Here is a 20124-nt window from a genome sequence, read left to right on the forward strand (position 1 = left end):
AGTATTTAACTTACAAAAAGTACATATGTACAGTGCATTCGGAATGTATTCAGACCCCTTGACCTTTTCCACATTTTGTTACGTTACAGCCTTATTCTAAAATGGATTGAACCGTTTTTTTTTCACCTATTAACGTACACACAATACCCAATAATGACAAAGCAAAAACAGGTTTTTAGAAATGTTTGCAAATGTAATAAAATAAACAAAACGGAAATACCAGATTTACATAAGTATCCAAACCCTTTACTCAGTACTTTGTTGAAGCACCTTTGGCAACAATTGCAGCCTCGAGTCTTCTTGGGTATGATGCTACAAGCTTGGCACACCTGTTTTTGGGTTAGGGTTAGAGTTTCTCCCATTCTTCTCTGCAGATCCTCTCAAGCGATGTCAGGTTGGATGGGGAGCGTCACTACACAGCTATTTTCAGGTCTCTCCAGAGATGTTAGATCGGGTTCAAGTCTTTGCTCTGGCTGGGCCACTCAAGGACATTCAGAGACTTGTCCCGAAGCCACTCCTGCGTTGTCTTGGCTGTGTGTTTAGGGTCATTGTCCTGTTGGAAGGTGAACCTTTGCCCCAGTCAGAGGTCCTGAGTGCTCTGGAGCAGGTTTTCATCAAGGATCTCTCTGTAGTTTGTAGTTGTCCCTGCCGCTGAAAAACATCCCCACAGTATGATGCTGCCACCACCATGCTTCACCATAGGGATGGTGCCAGGTTTCCTCCAGTGACACTTGGCATTCAGGCCAAAGAGTTCAATCTTGGTTTCATCAGACCAAAGAATCTTGTTTCTCATGATCTGAGAGTGCCTTTTGGCAAACTCCAAGCGAGCTGTTGTGCCTTTTACTGAGGAGTGGCTGAGGAGTGGCCACTCTACCATAACGGCCTGATTGGTAGAGTGTTGCAGAGATGGTTGTCCTTCTGGAAGGTTCTCCCATTTCCACAGAGGAACTCTGGAGCTTTGTCAGAGTGACCATCTGGTTCTTGGTCACCTCCTTAACCAAGGCCCTTCTCCCCCGATAGCTCTGTTTTGGAGGGCAGCTCTAGAAAGAGTTTTGGTGGTTCCAAACTTCTTCCATTTAAGAATCACTGTTTTCTTGCTGCAGCAATGTTTTGGTACCCATGGTTTTTGCTCTGACCTGCAGTGTCAACTGTTGGACCTTATATAGACAGGTGTGTGCTATTTCAAATCATGTCCAATCAATTGCATTTACCACAGGTGGACTCCAATCAAGTTGTAGAAACATCTCAATGATGATTAATGGAAACAGGATGCACCTGAGCTCAATTTCGAGTCTCATAGCAAAGGGTCTGAATACTTATGTAAATAATACGTTTTTTACCTGTTTTTGCTTTGTCATTATGGGGTATTGTGGGTAGATTGATAAAGGAAAAAAAATATTTCATCCATTTCAGAATAAGGCTGTAACATAACAAAATGTGGAAAAAGGGAAAGGGTCTGAATACTTTCAGAATGCACTGTATGTGGATGTTCATTGAAGGCTCATCCATGATAAAAGAGACAGTGGACCAAATAAAAGCACACCACATTGAATGATGGATATTGCGTGACATCCTGGCTCTATTGTGTTTGTGTCGTGTTCAGGATATTTGTAGGGCATGCATATCTGATGGCCAACAGAGGAAATCTATGTAATCATGCTTGTGATGTATGCAATATATTTTTTTCACAAGTACATAAAAAAATACACATATACACATCAATTGCTTTATCTTTTCACACGTCAGTGCTAAACTTGTAATCAGAATGGCCTTATGGTAATTTCGCCCTCTGATAGTCATGTATAGCTACCAAGTTCACTTTTCCCTCATCCTACCTTATCTTAATCTATTACACACTCCACCTATCCTCCAAAAAGAACCCTTATGGTTATATGGTTCACCTTAAAAAGTTACGGCTGTTTAAACTGTTTACATTTCCCATTTCCTGTCCATATCTTATCACAATATCATATCACAGGAGGAGAAGAGGTGAAAGTGTCTCCATACAACACTGCACATGCTAGCAATCATTTTGTTCTGCAGTGCTCCTGAATGGTACACCTGAGATGGCGGAGGCAGTGAGGAGAATGAGCTGCCTTTGTGTGACACCAGTGAATTATTCACGACTAACCATGCCGGCTGAATCCGGATCCCTTTATGGGCATCTGGAGCCTATGCTATCAGATGGCCAAATAGTGTCTATGTCACAGAGGACACCGGTCAAATGGCTCCCTGCAGGACACACCTCCCTGAGATCATCGCATCGCTGCCGGCCCAGCTCTTTGTTATGACTCTGGCCTCGGTCAAGCGTGTCGTTATCGGCAACACAAATTACAATTTGACAGCTTAACTGCAGTGACTGAGTGACAGGACTCAAGGGTGACAGAGATGTATGTATTGTATGTCAACGCAGTCTATAAATATGGATGATATTGTCAGATTCATACAGTCAACATTCCTTTTTGGCATTGAGGCTCTGTCTTACAGTACGTGTTCATAACGGTGTGTGATAGAAATTACCATACAGTCATTGTTTTTAGAAGTCTGTGCTTTAATGTATAGTTCATTTCTATAAGAACATGATCCCTGGCCTCTTTTCCTGTTGTAGCTGAGCCAAAACCAATGTGTTGTATAGTGTGTTGTATAGTGTGTTGTATAGTGAAAGATATTTCATCTTTAGTTTTGCCTGTGCAAACAACTGTATCCTGGTCATGATGTCCTTAAATGTGACCAATCAGCCTTTCCCACGCCTTAGTCAAACCATGTTTTCAGCAGACAGCAGCCTGTCATGTGTTTGAACTGGATCATTATTTTCTTGTTGACATAGGTCTGAAATAGAGACATATGATCCAGGCCACTCCTACAAATACAGTCATGTAAACATTAGGCTCAACAGCACTATAGTCTGAATCTGTGTTTAACCTTGTGGTGATATAGTTTCCAAATTGTTCAAACACTTAATTAAATCACTCAGTAAACAACATGATAAACTCATCTTGTGATGAGTCAATAAATGTAAATATGTACACTGGAACTATCTAAGTATGACTGTTCTCTACGACATAGTGAAGGCCAGAGCAAACATGATCACCTGTTGCAGGTGGAATGTGACCGCTGCCCCGCCCCAGCAGCGAGAGATGTAAATAGTGTTGGTATCAGTTTACAAGTTGTCCAGAGAGAAGAGAGAGAACAGACACAGTCATCAGACCTCTGCAGCCTGCAGGTTACCAGCTACCATTGGCTAAGAAGCACTGAAAATAAATACCCAGACAAAAAGGTTGTTCACCTTGGCAACTCCTCCGTTTAGTCATGCCCATAGCAGATCTGCTGGGTGTCCAGTTCGACATGCAACTGCTGGGGAAGCTGACGTGTTCCGTGGCCGCTGTTCTGCTTATCTCCTGGGCTTACAGGTTCTACAGCTCCAGGGGTACAGCAGCTAAACCCCAGCTCTATGTGAGGCCTCCTCCAGACAGGCCCACTGAAGCACCCATTGGAACCTGTCTGAATTGCAAGATGGAACTGCGACCTCCAAGCACAGCCAAACATGACACCAGAAGTGATGGGGACAAACGGCCTGGCCACTCACAGAGTGATGACCTGACACCTGACAAGACCAATACAGGGACAGGGGAAGGAGAAGTGACCCAGATTGAAGAAGCAGACAAGTTCACAAACACTAAGGAAATGGCTGCATTGCAAGAGGAATCAAATGTAGAGGAGGACAACAGCTTGGAGTTGGAGGAAGATATCCCCGTGTTTGTTGAGGAGGCTGAGATTAAGACCAATAATTGTATGTTTGGATCCATCTTGAAACTCCCTGATCCTAATGACAGTGGGCTGGCCAGCCCATCGGGCCGTCGATCCCCTTGCTTTCTGCAGAAGCTGGAGGGCAGTGTGGGGCTGGGGGTCGGCAGAGAGCTGAGGCAGGACCTGGGGCTCCAGGGGGCCTACTCCAGCTTTCTCTCCAAGGCAGAGATCACAGTGGAGGATGCCAACCTTGTGATGGAAGGACCTGGGGACCAGAGCATTGTGCGGGGAAAGATCTATGAATACTTTGTGGAATCTTCCTCGCACTCCATCACAGACTCCATATTGGGTCAGTTTGAGGGGAATTCACTGGACTCACAGTCTGTGAAATTTGGATGCCGTGGCAGCAGCCTCACTGAGCCTCCCTCGTCCCTAAGCCCCATCATCATGCGTGATCTGGTTTTGCCGCAGAGTCCTGTTGAGAGGCCGTTCTCCCCAGTTAGTCCGGAGCCCACATCTCCCATCAAGCCGGGTCTCATACGCAAGGAGAGCTACCTCACAGCGGCTGAACATTCAGAACTCCTGATCACCTCTCTGATACCCAGAGCCTCGACCCAGCTGAGGCCCCACTCTCAGGCCTATTCATCAGGGGATCCCAGCCCTGTCAGTCCCCTCAGTCCCACCACAGACACCAGGGGCCCCAGTGCATGGGAGAAGCCCAGCCTAGAAACCATAGCTGGGGCTAGATTTGTAAATCTGCCTCCAGAAAACATGGGCAGCTCAGAGTTGGAGAGCTTAAAGGCCAAACTTGATTTGGGCAACTGCATGGAGGTGCTGGAGCTGTCTAAGAAGCATGGGCAGGCCCCTCTGCAGCAGGCAGCCCTCAGAGTGATGTCTGACAACTACCTCCAGGTCCTCAGGGACCCAGGTCTGTATGGGATGCTGAGAGCAGGCGAGCGGGATGAGATTCAGAAACAGCGAATGAGAGGAAGGCAGTTCTTAGTGGCAGCCAACATGGTCCCTCAGGACTGGGTGGGGAGTAGTCCTCAAGGGACAAAAACAGAGCAGCGAGCCACCAACAAGCCATCCAGTGGTCTCTACTGTTATGATGATTATATAGACAGCTGGCACCCATTGTGTCCCATCCCACAGGAAGTCATCTCCAAAGGCTGTGCCGTGTGCACTATGGACAACTACTTATTTGTAGCAGTGGGGGGCTGCCAGCAGGGCGCAGACAGAGAGATGAAACCTTCCAAGAGAGTGTTCTGCTACAACCCTGTAACGTCCATTTGGAAAGAGATCAGTCCTATGAATGAGTCCAGGCCCCACTGCAAACTGGCAGCCCTGCAGGGCTGCATCTATGCCATCGGAGGGGAGTGTCTGTCTACCGTAGAGCGCTATGACCCCCGCTCTGACAGATGGACTTTTGTGGCCCCACTGCCCAATGATACATTTGCTGTGGCCCATCATGTCACGGTGTGCAATGGGGAACTCTTTGTTCTAGGGGGAACACTGAGATACACACTGTTGCGCTACAACCCAAAAACCAATGTGTGGAGGAAAAGCGCAATAACGGGAAGCAAAATGAGGACCACCGAGATAGTGGGCGTAAGAAACTTTCTGTATCGCTTCGATGTCAACCCACAGCTAGGCATCAGTGTGTACCGCTACCACACCGTGGCACGACTATGGTACGAATGCTGCACCAAACGCCTCGCCCACTGCCCTGCCTTCCAGTGTGTTGTTGTGGACGACACCATCTACTGCATAAGCCACCAGTTCACCATGAGGTTCCTGGCTGATGAGATCTCTCCGAGCTTCGTAGCGGATGATTTGAGTGTCCTCTCTGCAGCTAAGGGCATCCTTTTCCCCTTTGTACTCTCACTTCCTGATAAGAAAGCTCTCCAGACAAGTGTGTGACCAGGAATGATTATCCTCAGCACAGACAAGGACACAGCAGTGAGGGAGTATCTCATGTATTTATGCACCAAGGCCATTTTCATAGCTGAGAGTGTCCTACTGGGAAGCACAGCTGTCTTAATCAGAGGCAATGAAAGTAAAATATTAACGCCATTAATGGTAATTAGACTACTGCTTGTTTAGATTTATTCAGGGTGTACTGCCATAGAAACTCCATGTTTTTGTGAAAGCTGCTTGTTCTTTTCATTTCCATCCTCCCTTGCACTACCGAGTTACTTCTAAATCATGCAAATGTAAAAATAATTAATAAACAAGTCTTAAGTTAATTCACTCAACCATAATGCTTTGGAGTACTGGGTTGATATAATAATAATCCATCACAGTGGGCAGCTGTGTAGGTTACAAACATTACTCACACAGGACTGGACTCAATACAATTATCCACAGTTGGTCTGTAAATATGACATGATGTAGAAGGTTGTGACAGAGCATAATGTACTGTATGTGAGCTTCAATAAACAATAGTCAATGCTACTTTTGAATCTCTTCTAAGATTGGAGTATAGTATTCGCCTGTTTTCTTCTGCTGTTGTTTTCAACATTGTTGATATTAGAAGTTATTAATGCACCAACATAATGAATGACTGTGATGAAAGTACTCTTGATTTTATAAACAAATATTTATCGTTACATTTGTACAATATTAATCAGCAGAAGAAAGAAATATGCAAAAATAATAAAAACCTGAAAGCAGTTTGTTCAGCATTGTGTTGGCATTTAAGTCATGTGGTTGAATCATGATTTAAATTAAATATGTTTTCCTTCCAGACAGTGACTGATTTTCAATGATAAGTCATCAGCAATTTAACAAACAGAGCTCTGCTGTGTGATGTGTCGTGTCTGACTGTAGAGTAAATCAATGAATTTGTAGGATGATAGATGTGGCGGTTAATTGATGTGTTGCATAATTACATCAACAATATACATGTTTGAATGAATGTTTAAATGTATAATAGTTGTTTCATTCAAATCAAGCTGTCTCACAAAGAGCAATCATAGACTAAGAACAACAGAGTGGCACGGCACCCTTGTCTTGGATTCCATTGTGTGACATGTCGCTATAGCGCCATCATGTGGTCTGACTAACCAAACATACAAAGGAGTAATTGATAACACATGATCTACCCACATTTTCTGACTCACAGAAAAATCAGCTTGAGTATTGAAATGAGTAACGGAGAGGCGGGCAGAGGGCTGCACTAGCTGAGGCAGCAGGAGAATAGAGACACAGATGGTTGACCATCAAACATATAAGCATCTTTGATTCCTCCTAATTAAACACTTTGATTCCCTGTAATTAAACACCTAATGGAATGGGAGTTAGACAGGTCCCCTCAGAGTTTGCCTTACATCACTCATAGCTCCTGATATGGACACCCAGGTCAGCTCTGACATCAACACTCTCTTTGATTTCCAAAGCATCTAGGCTAGGGTATTTGGTATTTTGGTATTTTATTAGAAACAGCGAATTGCAAATATTAAGTGCGAGGAAAATAATTAGCATGTGATTATCCTAAATGTTCAGATGTGTTTTGCGGACACTCCTTCCCTTCCTGCATGCACGTTTTTTGATATCCCATATGTTCTGCTTCATTTAATTTTTCATGCCTTAGACTAATAAAAAATGAAATCCTCAAACAGCACCACTTTGAGCACGGAGTATCGAAACAGCGTGTGTGGCGCGCCATCTCAGGGCCCGAGCTCTGTGTCTACACAACAGACAGGGGAGGGAGGAGGCTGGCGGGGACTGAGTTGTCTGGGACCTGTCTGCAGGGCCGTTGTTTCAGATCCATGTCCTTGTTGATTCGATTGGCAGGATGGAGCTTACTGGAGTGGCCTCGTGGCACACTGGTGAAGCGGGGCTGGCAGAAAGCACTGAGTGGGTAATTCTGGTACGCTGACCTGTACACACTCAGCGCAGGGAGGGGGGACTGCTGCTGGTCCAGACGGACCTGTCTAGACTCCACCAGGCCAAAGTTAGTTGGAGGTGCTGGAAGGGAGAAGGGAGGGAGAGAGAGAGGGGGCTCAGCTGTTACAGTGCTGCAGTCATTAATTATATCTGTGACAGATTTGGAACAATCCAAGGCCATTTATTCTGCCTGAACTTTAATTGTTGAACACTGCATCTTTGTTCTTCCCGGTTTTTCTTTACTTGAGACTAGTTTGTAATTACAGCTGACATTTTTCTGTGCCACAGTCAAGTAAATACAAGCTTTTTATAATTCAAACATACTGTGCGATGATTTTTTACCATATAAAAGTGGGTTTGTCAAACCAAGGTGCTGTGTTCCGTATGGGTTTTGCACTCAAAACTTGGTGGAACCAATGCTTTAGAAAGGGGCCATTCTAATGTTGACTTCCTCTCTTACCCAAGCTTGGGTGGTCAGACTTCTCTGGCGTCCACGCCAGTCTGTCTGGATGCCAGTTGCGCAAGGCAGGCAGGGTGGAGGTGCCCTGGCGCCCATACATCTCATCATAGTGGGTGACCAGGTAATGGGAGGGCAGCGTGCCGTGGTGGGAGAGAAGCAGCTTAGCGGGAAGGCCCTGGAACACACCGCAACCCACTATTCTACTGGCCATCCATTGCTTTAAAACAATGGCAGATGGCACACTGTTTCTTTGATTGATTAGCTCATTACCTCTGGGGATACGAATAATCTAGGTTTAGATTTTGTTCTAACAGACTTTTAGGCCTAACTTGACTAGCATTTTGCTAATGCTAATGATATCATGATCCTGCTGTGTAAGACTGACCTCAGCTTTCCGCAGCGCCTCTCGTCTGAGGATGACGTCTGGCCGGTGGTCCCTCTGTGGCTGGTAGTCTGCACGGTTGGTGCTGTTGGCTGTCTTACACTCTCGAGTGAACTGTCTCGGACAGACAGGGTAAATAGACAGGAAGAGGAGGAGGAGGGGGTGAGAGGAGGAGAGGAGGGATTGCTCAGCCACTTAAGCATGAGCTCAGCAAAGCTCACACTTCACCATCGATCCATGCTGTTGTACAGTATTTCTAAAGACATCCCTCTAGTCAGAACCTGAAGCAGCAGCCCGCGGCCCTGCCTGGCGTCAATGCAATTAGACTGCCTCTTGAGTCTCTCACACTGGGAGTCTGTGCTGATGTAGATTAACTGAAGCCCTCTAATTATTTTTGTATAGATTTGCAAACCGACTGAGAAGCAGCAGAACCATTGGAAACCAGCCATTGAACTAGTTTGTTGAAGATCTTTGGCTACAGAAAGCAGGAGGTACAGCACATTCTCACACTCAGTGCAGGTGTTTCTTGTGAGAATCTCATTTGGATCGAAAGGAAAGGCTGCTGTACCGACGCTTTGCTGTGATTAAAACTCTTAATAATGACTTTTGATGACTCTTGCCAAATGTTGCATTATTTGATGAATTAGCAACATTCATCACAGGCAATGCATGATAGCAACAACAATTAATTGAAAATCTCAAAATAAACGTTTGATTAAAAACCTACCTGAAACTTCTCTTCCACCCAGTTGCCAATTAGAACTTTGTTTGCATACTTCTGCTCTATTCTCCAGCCAGGTTGGGTCCATTTATCATAACTCTTTTCCTGATTTCCCATACTGTATGTGGTACTGCACATGGTGTCACATACAGCTGATTAAGAGCTGGTTTGGTCCTAATATTAGAGCATAGTTAGATCAAACAGAACGGATGATGGTGCATTTCACCTGCTCTCATTGTGACATAAGAAGAGGAGCTCGGTTGCTATGGATACAGCAAACATTCTGTGACTGAAACAGAATAGTGGAACAGTAGTGGAAGCAAATTGAAGGCAAAGGACCTGCATTATGATAACACTTGGTGTAGTACTGTATAGTGCTGTATTTTTGAATGTCAGAGAATTCTGCAGCAGTTAGCATATAGCTCATACATGCAATACACGTCTTAATTTAAATCATAATGAATATAATTGGATGCATCTTTCTGTAGAAATGAAAATGAATGCCTTAACTGATTAAAATAAGAGTAAAATATGTACTAAGCTGTGTAGGAGTTTATTAGCTTTGCCTGTAAACAGAACAAAGTCACTTGCCAGGAACATGAAAAATCTAATCTCGAAATAATCCCTATATAATTTTTATACGTTTTTACGTAGTTTAAAGTTATATCTACAGCCTATGTTGCAGATGGGAAGGTTAACCAGCCTATTTTTTTTATTCCATTAGTCTAAGGAAGCGGTCTGGCATGTGATGCCATGTGACTTCCAGTTCCAGGTCCAGCAGCCACTTCCTGTACAGGATCCCAACATCCCTCAGCATGTCGTACACACAGGTCAGGATAAAGGCCGGTGGGGTCAGACGGATAACAGTGTCATCCTCCAGGAGCGGGGACACCTCCGGATCCAGACGGTCTTTGATTTTGTGGTACACCTCCCTGTTGTAGTCTAAGTCTGAGTGTACATGCTGGCGGTGTCACCGCACCCTACACTCAGGAGGGAGGTGTTCTGGGGAAAACCACTCCTTGAAGGCCAGCCTCATCTCAGCATGGATGTGGTTCCCCTCCAGCACATCCTGGCACACTGACGTGTCCCCGTTGAGATACTGCAGGAAGTAGAATGCCATCCGGCCACAGAACAATATGGGCCCAGCATGATTCTGCTGGTATGAAGGCAGGTTGAAATCTGCCATCTACAAAGCTGGGTAGATGAGAACCTGGGCACAGGGAGACAGCAGATGTCCATTCTTTCTCTTGGCCAGATGCTGTCACAGTATGGCTGCCAGGTTTCCCCCAGCACTATCACCCCCGACTGCCACTCTTCCTGGGTTCACCCCGAACTCTGCCTCTGCCACAGACAGGAAGTGACACGTTGCAGTCTCAGTCATCCAGCTGAGTGGGATACTGATGTTCAGGGATAAGCCGGTATCTAAAGAGGGTAGAGAAAGGAGCAACATGTCTTTGACAACTTCACAGCCCTTTTCACTGTATTGATCTGCTTTGGAAGCACATTTTGAGTCAGTGAGTCAGAAAGTAAAAGTTACCCAACAGAAACCACTGTGGTTTCAGCCTCTTTGGCAATGTGCCTGCAGACCTCATCAGCATTATCTGATCACAAGAAACAGAACATTAGTGTTAGACTAGAGTAAACAGAGAATTAAACTTTTTTCTTTTTTTATATGAGCAGGCCCCTATTGTAAGATAAATAAGCAACATTATCTAGACATCATGTTTTTCTTATCTTTTTACCCAAATTACCCAATGCCCATCCTCCACCATTGAAATACACCAGGCCCTTCCTCAGGCCCAGTGAGCCAGCTGTGGGCTCATACACTCTGACAGGCACCTCAGAGAAGGTGAGATCCGTCACACGTAGTATAGGGGGAACTGGTCTTATAATGACCAGGAACCGTCTTCTGAACTACCTGGGGAACCTGACCTGATGACAGCCGAACTTAGAAATACATTTAACATGAACCATTGTGAGGTGAAATATTTTCCAATTGCCACAATATAGCTTTGCTTTTCTTGTTGCTTGCACACTAAGCAACAATGAATGCAACAACATAATGAATAACCAGTGACACAGTTAAGGTTTTACCAGAAGGTGGACTACAGTACAGTACTGTGAAAACTCTGCTTGAGTGTCCTTACCCGAACAATGACTGACTTTTTGTAATTTATTGTTCTCTTATCAACACCATTGAAGTTTATCAGTGGTTAGAGTACATTGAAAGGACAAACATCTTTTAAAAGAGCTGAGTTCTCTTTTTAATAGTATTCAAGCACGAAGATGTTTTTCTTTTCACCAAGGAATAAATTAAATCAATTATTTTTTCAGAGACTTGAACGTGATTTGACTGCAGAAAACATCAAATAATAAGCACTAACAATTCCATAGATAGATACACACCACAATTGCTATGCCAACAAACATGCCATGAACTACATGCAGTTTCCCTCAATTTGCAACCCCTTGAGGAATGTCTGAATTCATCAGCTCAGAATACAGTAGACCAATTATCAGAAGGAGGCAGCAATCAAGGCAGCAAAGCCAATTATTAAAATTGCAGTGATGATGTCCATGGTGCTTCTAGTGTGATCCCAGGTAGGCTACAGTAGAAATAGCTAAGTCATTAGGTATGAATGTTTTATCCAGCTACTTTGGTTTTATTTGCCCCTCCTACATGCCCCTCATACTTTGTGTACACCCTGCTCTGACCTTGTTCTATCTAAGTGACTTTGAGTGGCAGTAACAAAGCGACATTCATTATTTTATTCAATGTATTTTATGGACTCAAGCAATTAGATATTTTTAACACATATTTCACAATTAGCTATTTTTATGAATATACAGTCCCTTAGTTTGTATAAACACAGGATAGTAATTAATACATTTTAAATGTCCTTTAAAAGTGAAAACTACTATCACATTTATTGTGAAGCAAAGGATCTGAACTTTCACTGTTCATCTGTAGATGGCAGTGATGGCTTGAGTGATAGCAGACCATGTTCCCTAGTCTAGACATGTGGCAACAAAATGCATGGTATTTGGAATTGAAAACATATAAATGTGTTGTTGTTTACAAAACAATTGATGTTCATTAGAATTCAGAATTAAATATAAAATATATACAGTACCAGTCAAAAGTTTGGACACAGGTCCTCAGTTCAAGGGATTTTCTTTATTTGTATTATTTTCTACACTGTAGAATAATAGTGAAGACATCAAAACTAGGAAATAACACATGTAGAATAAAGTAGTAACCCAAAAAGTTTTAAAGTTTTAGATTTGATGTTCTTCAAAGTAGCCAACCTTTGCCTTGATGACAGCTTTGCACATTCTCTCAACCAGCTTCATGAGGAATGCTTTTCCAACAGTCTTGAAGGAGTTCCCACATGTGCTGATCACTTGTTGGCTGCTATTCCTTCACTCTGTGGTCCAACTCATCCCAAACCATCTCAATTGGGTTGAGGTTGGGTGATTGTTGAGGTCGGGTCACTCTCCTTCTTGGCCAAATAGCCCTTACACAGCCTGGAGGTATGTTTGGGTTATTGTCCTGTTGAAAAACAATGATAGTTGCACTTAGTGCAAACCTGATGGGATGGCGTATCGCTGCAGAATGCTGTGGTAGCCATGTTAAATATGTGTGCCTTAAATTCTAATTCTAAATGGAACCAAAAATCTCAAATTTGGATTAATCAGACCAAAGGACAGATTTCCACTGCTCTAATGTCCATTGCTCATGTTTCTTGGCCCAAGCAAGTCTCTGATTCTTATTGGTGTCCTTTAGTAGTGGTTTCGTTGCAGAAATTTGACCATGAAGGCCTGATTCACGCAGTCTCCTCTGAACAGTTGATGTTGAGATGTGTCTGTTACTTGAACTCTGTGAAGCATTTATTTGAGCTGCAATTTTCTGAGTCTGGTAACTCTAATGAACTTATCCTCTGCAGCAGAGGTGACTCTGGGTCTTCCTTTACTGTGGCTGTCCTCATAAGAGCCAGTTTCATCATAGCGCTTGATGGTTTTTGCAACTGCACTTAAAGAAACTTTCAAAGTTCTTGACATTTTACTGACCTTCATCTTAAAGTAATGATGGACTGTCATTTCTCTTTGCTTATTTAAGCTGTTCTTGCCAAAATATGGACTTTTTACCAAATAGGGCTTTCTTCTGTATACCACCCCTACCTTGTCACAACACAACTGATTGGCTCAAACGCATTAAGAAAGAAAGAAATTCCACAAATGAACTTTTAACAAGGCACACCTGTTAATTGAAATGCATTCCAGGTGACTACCTCATAATATAAAACATATTTTGATTTGTTTAACACTTTTTTGGTTACCTCATGATTCCATATGTGTGATTTCATAGTTTAGATATCATTACTATTGTTCTACAATGTAGAAAATAGTCAAAAAAAAAAAAAAAAACTTGAATGAGTAGGTGTGTCCAAACTTTTGACTAGTACTGCATATATCTCTTATTTCAATGCCTTGTGATTTGTAGCTCTGTGAAATGTGCAAGAAAATGACAGCAACTGGAGCTGTGTTCTAGGACTAGCCAACCTTTTAGCTGTCACAGAGTCTCAGCCCTCTTCTGAGAATCTGAACCCAGTATAAAGCTCGCATTGTGAAGCTGTTCTTTAAACCCATCACAGTTTCTGGAAAAAGCCCTCCATTCAGCAGCTATACCCAGTAAAAGTGACAAGGCCTGGGCCAAAAATCACATACTGGAATCTTGTCGGCAGCCCATGAATTCACTGGATTTGTTTAGAAGGTATTTATACAGGTCTCTATTTGCCAACTTGACAAGTTTCTGGGACTGACCCATTTCTGTATTGTCACAGAGAAAGATGTTTTTCAAGTGATATATCAATACATCAGGGGTCTTCACAGTCCCCCATCTTCATTGTGAATACAATTAACTTTTATCACACGAAGTAGTATGTAATTATGTCTGCCAGAATTATATAACCTAAAAGCTCATGGGAGTTTTACTTATTCTAACCTAACGTAGCAGGCGTAAAGGAAATGCCTAAAACTAGATCTCCTACATACTGGTCAGAGGAGGTTCTCTTCTGCACTGTTCAACCAATCCAGTAAATGTAGAGGAGTTAAGATTGAGTGTCGCCTTGTTAACATCCAAAATCGGAAGTTGCTTCACAGGCTCTCTTTCCATTTCACTTGAAAACCCGAAATAATCGTCTGGGGCTGTTTTTCAATGTTTGGGCTAGGCCCCTTAGTTCCTGTGAAGGGAAATCTTAATGGTACAGCATACAATGACATTCTAGACGATTCTGTGCTTCCAACTTTGTGGCAACCGTTTGGGGGAGGCCCTTTCCTGTTTCAGCATGACAATGCCCACGTGCACAAAGCGAGATCCATACAGAAATGGTTTGTCGAGATCGGTGTGGAAGAACTTGACTGGCCTGCACAGAGCCCTGACCTCAACCCCATCAAACATATTTGGTGTGAATTGGAACTCTGACTGCGAGCCAGGCCTAATCGCCCAACATCAGTGCCCGACCTCACTAATGCTCTTGTGGCTGAATGGAAGCAAGTCTCTGCAGCAATGTCTCAACATCTAGTGGAAAGCCTTCCATGAAGAGTGGAGGCCGTTATACCAGCAAAGCCTATGATTTTGGAATGAGATGTTCGATGAGCAGGTGTCCGCATACTTTTGCTCATGTAGTGTTTGTCATTATTAAGATTTGTGTTTTATTTTAATTTCACCTCATTTCCAGAGATGTTTTGAGGGGTTGGACAAGGCCTCAATATGGACTGCCATGGCCTACAAGCAAAAGGACGTTGTCAACCAACTGAAGCCAAAAGCAGAATAAAATAAAATTAACATTTTTTGTGCTAGATGATCTTTTCTAATACTATGGCAATGTTAAATAAATCCCATGAAATACCCACACAACAAAACAATGAATAACCCATTAACATCCAATGGGAATATGAGTAATACAATGAAACCAATGATATTCTTGTTAATTTCCAATAGGAAACCCATTGGATTCCAATGAGAGTCCCATTACAATCTCATGGTTTTTAAGTGTTCATGGGGGGCTAATTCACAATGGGAATCCAAAGTAATATTTCCAACGAGAATTATTTTTCCTATGGGAATCCAATTTGAATTTTTCATAAGGGAATATCATGATCATGACATAACAAAAGTTGTTTTGTCGAGATCACAAGATCATTTTTTGGTGATCACGACATAACAAAAGGTGTTTTGTCGAGATCACAATATAATCAAAAGTACCAAGCATCATCCATTCATTTGTTCAGATGCACGATAACCATTTAAGCCCTGAACGATGCCTGACAGGCAAACTCGTCTCCCAGATAGTTATCTATGCTGGTTGTTAGCTTGCATAACTGATATGTGCCTGATCTGATTCAATATCAGCCTCAGAGCTTGATCAGATTCATTAGCAGTCTCAGCCACTATGTAAATGTAAAAATTATCCATAAAACATGAAGTGTCTCTTACAATTATACACATATCTGTTATGCAAGCTAACAACCAGCATATACAACAAGCTATCTGCCTACCAAGACTAACCAAGTTACAGTGCCTTTAGAAAGTATGCACACCCCTTTACTTTTTCTACATTTTGTTATGTTACAGCCTGAATTTCAAATGGATTAAAAAGAGATTTGTTTGTCACTGGTCTACACACAATACCCCATAATGTCAAAGTGGAATTATATTTTTTCGAAATTTTACAAATGAATTAAAAATGAAAATCTTAAATGTCTTGAATCAATAAGTATTCAACCCCTTTGTTATGGCAAGCCTAAATAAGTGTGGGGTGTGGCTGAAATAGCCGAATCCACTAATTTGAAGGGGTGTCCACATACTTTGGATAAACAGTGCCTTCGGAAAGTATTCAGACCCCTTCACTTTTTCCACATTTTGTTACGTTACAGCCTTATTCTAAAGTTATTTAAATTGTTTTTCCCCCTCCTCAATCTACACACAATATCCCATAATGACAAAGCAAAAACAGGTTTAATTTTCTTTTGCTAATTTATTCAACATAAAAACATAAAATATCACATTTACATAAGTATGCAGACCCTTTACTCAGTACTTTGTTGAAGCACCTTTGGCAGCGATTACAGCATTGAGCATTGTAAGATGGCACCGGAGAAGAAGGCAGACGTTTTACCTGCCCCAAGCCGATTGTGTTTTTTTTATTGTTTATTTGCATTGTTTGTAACTTATTTTTTTACTTATTTTGTACATAATGTTGCTGCTACCATCTCTTATGACCGAAAATAACTTCTAGACATCAGGACTGCGTTACTCACCACGAACTAGCAGAATCCTTTTTTTCCTTTCATGAATCTGACGATCCCGATGCGAAGGATATACTGCTTCCTTCGGGAACAGGCCCTGATCCCCGTGATCTGCGTGAAGAGGAGGCGGAGAAAGACGGGCCAAAGGTCGGGCTGCCTTCTGAGAATTCGTAGGCGATCGAATAAACCCCCACTTTCCTCCATTCTGCTAGCAAACGTGCAATCTTTGGAGAATAAAATCGCCGAGTTACGCGGGAGATTAAACTACCAATGGGACATTAAAAACGTAACATCTTATGCTTCACAGAGTCGTGGCTGAACGACGACAATATCAACATACAGCTGGCTGGTTATACGCTGTACCAGCAGGATAGAACAGCGGCGTCTGGTAAGACAAGGGGCTGCGGTCTATGTATTTTTGTAAACAACAGTTGGTACACAATATCTAAGGACGTCTCGAGCTATTGCTCGCCTGAGGTAGAGTATGTCATGATAAACTGTAGACCACACTACCTACTGAAAGAGTTTTCATCTGTATTCTTTGTAGCTGTTTACATACCACCACAGTCAGAGGCTGGCAATATGATAGCATTGAACAAGCTGTATTCCGCCATAAGCAAACAAGAAAATGCTCACCCAAAGGCGGCGCTCCTAGTAGCCGGGGACTTTAATGCAGGGAAATTGAAATCCGTTTTACCAAATTTCTATCAGCATGTTAAATGTGCAACCAGAGGAAAAAGAACTCTGGACCACCAATACTCCACACACAGAGACACATACAAAGCTCTCCCTTGGCCTCCATTTGGCAAATCTGAACATAATTCTATCCTCCTGATTCCTGCTTACAAGCAAAAACTTAAGCAGGAAGCACCAGTGACTATATCAATAAAAAATTGGTCATATGAAGCAGATGCTAAGCTACAGGACTGTTTTGCTAGCACAGACTGGAATATGTTCCGGGATTGCTCCGATGGCACTGAGGATTTCTGCAACATACACCACATCAGTCATTGGCATCATCAATAAGTGCATTGATGACATCATCCCCACAGTGACCGTACAAACATACCCCAACCAGAAGCCATGGATTACAGGCAGCATCTGCATTGAGCTAAAGGCTAGAGCATCCCCCTTTTTCCTCCAAACATAACAATGGTCATTATGGCCAAACAGTCCTATTTTTGTTTCATCAGACCAGAGGACATTTCTCCAAAAAGTACGATCTTTGTCCCCATGTGCAGTTGCAAAACGTAGTCTGTCTTTTTTATGGAAGTTTTGGAGCAGTGGCTTCTTCCTTGCTGAGCGGCCTTTCAGGTTATGTCGATATAGGACTCGTTTTACTGTGGATATAGATACTTTTGTACCTGTTTCCTCCAGCATGGTCCTTTGCTGTTGTTCTGGGATTGATTTGCACTTTTCGCATCAAAGTATGTTCATCTCTAGGAGACAGAACGCGTCTCCTTCCTGAGCGGTATGACGGCTGTGTGGTCACATGGTGTTTATAGTTGCATGCTATTGTTTGTACAGATGAACATGGTACCTTCAGGCGTTTGGAAATTGCTCCCAAGGATGAACCAGACTTGTCGAGGTCTTCAATTGTTTTTCTGACATCTTGGCTGATTTCTTTTGATTTTCCCATGATGTCAAGAAAAGAGGCACTGAGTTTGAAGGTAGGCCTTGAAATACATCCACAGGTACACCTCCAATTGACTCAAATGATGTCAATTAGGCTTTCAGAAACGTCTAAAGCCATCGCATCATTTCTGGAATTTTCCAATCTGTTTAAAGGGACAGTCAACTTAGTGTATGTTAACTTCTGACCCACTGGAATTGTGATACAGTGAATTATAAGTGAAATAATCTGTCTGTAAACAATTGTTGGAAAAATTACTTGTGTCATGTACAACGTAGATGTCCTAACCGACTTGCCAAAACTATAGTTTGTTAACAAGAAATTTGTGGAGTGGTTGAAAAAGTTTTATTGACTCCAACCTAAGTGTATGTAAACTTCAGACTTCAACTGTACATAGAAGATTTGTAATATTCTGAAAGTGGCCAAACTAATATTTTTCAGGCAATGGGCGCAACCATCTTTGACTTTGACTTTGTTTACTAGCGTCCTGTAGTGAATGGCATTCTGGGACTAGGGAGTTTTCGCTTGTCAAACATAAAAAACATGGCTGCCTTTATAAAGAATTTAGCTGCTGTTAGCTTAGCTGACACGCATCTCTTTTCTAAACAATATGACATTTCTCCCTTGTGCTTACCAGGGATGTGGTACATTGTAAGCAAGCTGTCTAGCTGTTAGGTCGCTAACTTATATTTAGTTTTTTTGTCAGCGCAACCTGTTATTTAGATTGGTTTATGGAATGAGTTTGGATGTGAAAGTATTCCATGTGATACTTGGATGATGAAGGTGAAATTGAGGAATAAAGTTGTGAAGACCTTTATTTCTCATCACCACAAAACATTGTTTAGATGCTTTTCAGACAACAATGCTGTGTAGACCCGTTTGTTGCATCATACGTTCTGTTGCTACTGTTCCAATCACATATTTGCGATGGTACACTGAAGGGACCACTCAATAATGATCACAAATATGTGATTGTACGGTTCAAAGGGTTAGGGCTACAACCTATAGCAATCCCCACCCAGTTGACTACTTTAAAATGGCAGAAGCATGGTGGAAGCTCTCAATGGCGCTGACCATGCTAAAATGGCATTTTGGCCACGAATGGCCTATATCAGTCTCTATGAGTTTAACATTACGTGTGTAGCTAGTAAGCTATCCAGGGTTGTTATTTGTTGAAGCTAACCCTACATAGAAATTATGTGTCTCTGGTAGGCTAACATTATCTATGTCTTTCATGAACAAGGAAACTAGCTTACGTTAGCTAACTAATGGAAATAATGTTATGATTTTTTTGGTTTAACGTTTGGCTACAAAGTTGGAGGTAGAAACCCAATGTTACACATGTCTCCAGCAAGTGAAGGTCTCCAAAGTGACTTCCAATAAAAAGGTCAAGCTAAATACACTCCCTATGTTGTTTTCTTGGTTTTCAGTTCTTCTAGCTAATTTTTAACGATGTAAGTTGTCCTCCGACCAAGTGACTGGCGAAAAAACTTTCAGTCTTTGAAGATTTATTTCCAAACGTTGTGCGCTTGAGCACTGTCTTTAGAAGTCACACCTCACGAGCACCGCTGAGCAACCGCTTCATCAAGGCTTGGAATTGACTCTTAAGGACCGCTTGAGTGCTCAAAGTTTCTTCCTTAAAATTTTTGTAGGTAACTTTAGCTACCGTTACTTTTATTTTGGTGTTCTGCAGTAGCTCTAATTTGCCAATGTCGAGGTATAAACGGTACCTCTGGGACCATAGTGTCTATGTCAACTATAAGATATCGATGGAGCAATGTAAGTAACGTTAGCTAGTTAGCGTGCCTAACCTTTGCCTCTAATATCTCTGAATAAAATGATTATTTGTTGTATGAGAACTGCATGGATGCTCAATTGAACTTGGACCAGTATGATGTGGATGAAAATAGCCAGGAAACATTAGACCCACTAGGTTTGCACAGGTTTGCTAGCAGTGCTGACACAGTCTCCTCTACTTTGTT

The 20124-nt window shown here is 42.4% G+C and overlaps 1 protein-coding gene and 1 pseudogene across 1 annotated transcript; one reads left to right on the top strand and one right to left on the bottom strand.

The window, feature by feature from the left end:
• The first annotated feature begins 3309 nt into the window (after positions 1–3309).
• LOC120028169 (kelch domain-containing protein 7A-like) lies at positions 3310–5667 on the top strand. The gene is made up of 2 exons (XM_038973376.1): positions 3310–3665; positions 3834–5667. Exons 1-2 carry the CDS (start codon positions 3310–3312, stop codon positions 5665–5667), a joined length of 2190 nt encoding a protein of 729 aa, XP_038829304.1.
• Positions 5668–7435: 1768 nt separating this feature from the next.
• LOC120020520 lies at positions 7436–11777 on the bottom strand (annotated as a pseudogene).
• Positions 11778–20124: the final 8347 nt, after the last annotated feature.

The sequence above is a fragment of the Salvelinus namaycush genome, chromosome 2 (genome assembly GCF_016432855.1).
Source record: "Salvelinus namaycush isolate Seneca chromosome 2, SaNama_1.0, whole genome shotgun sequence".
Lineage (NCBI taxonomy): Eukaryota > Metazoa > Chordata > Actinopteri > Salmoniformes > Salmonidae > Salvelinus > Salvelinus namaycush.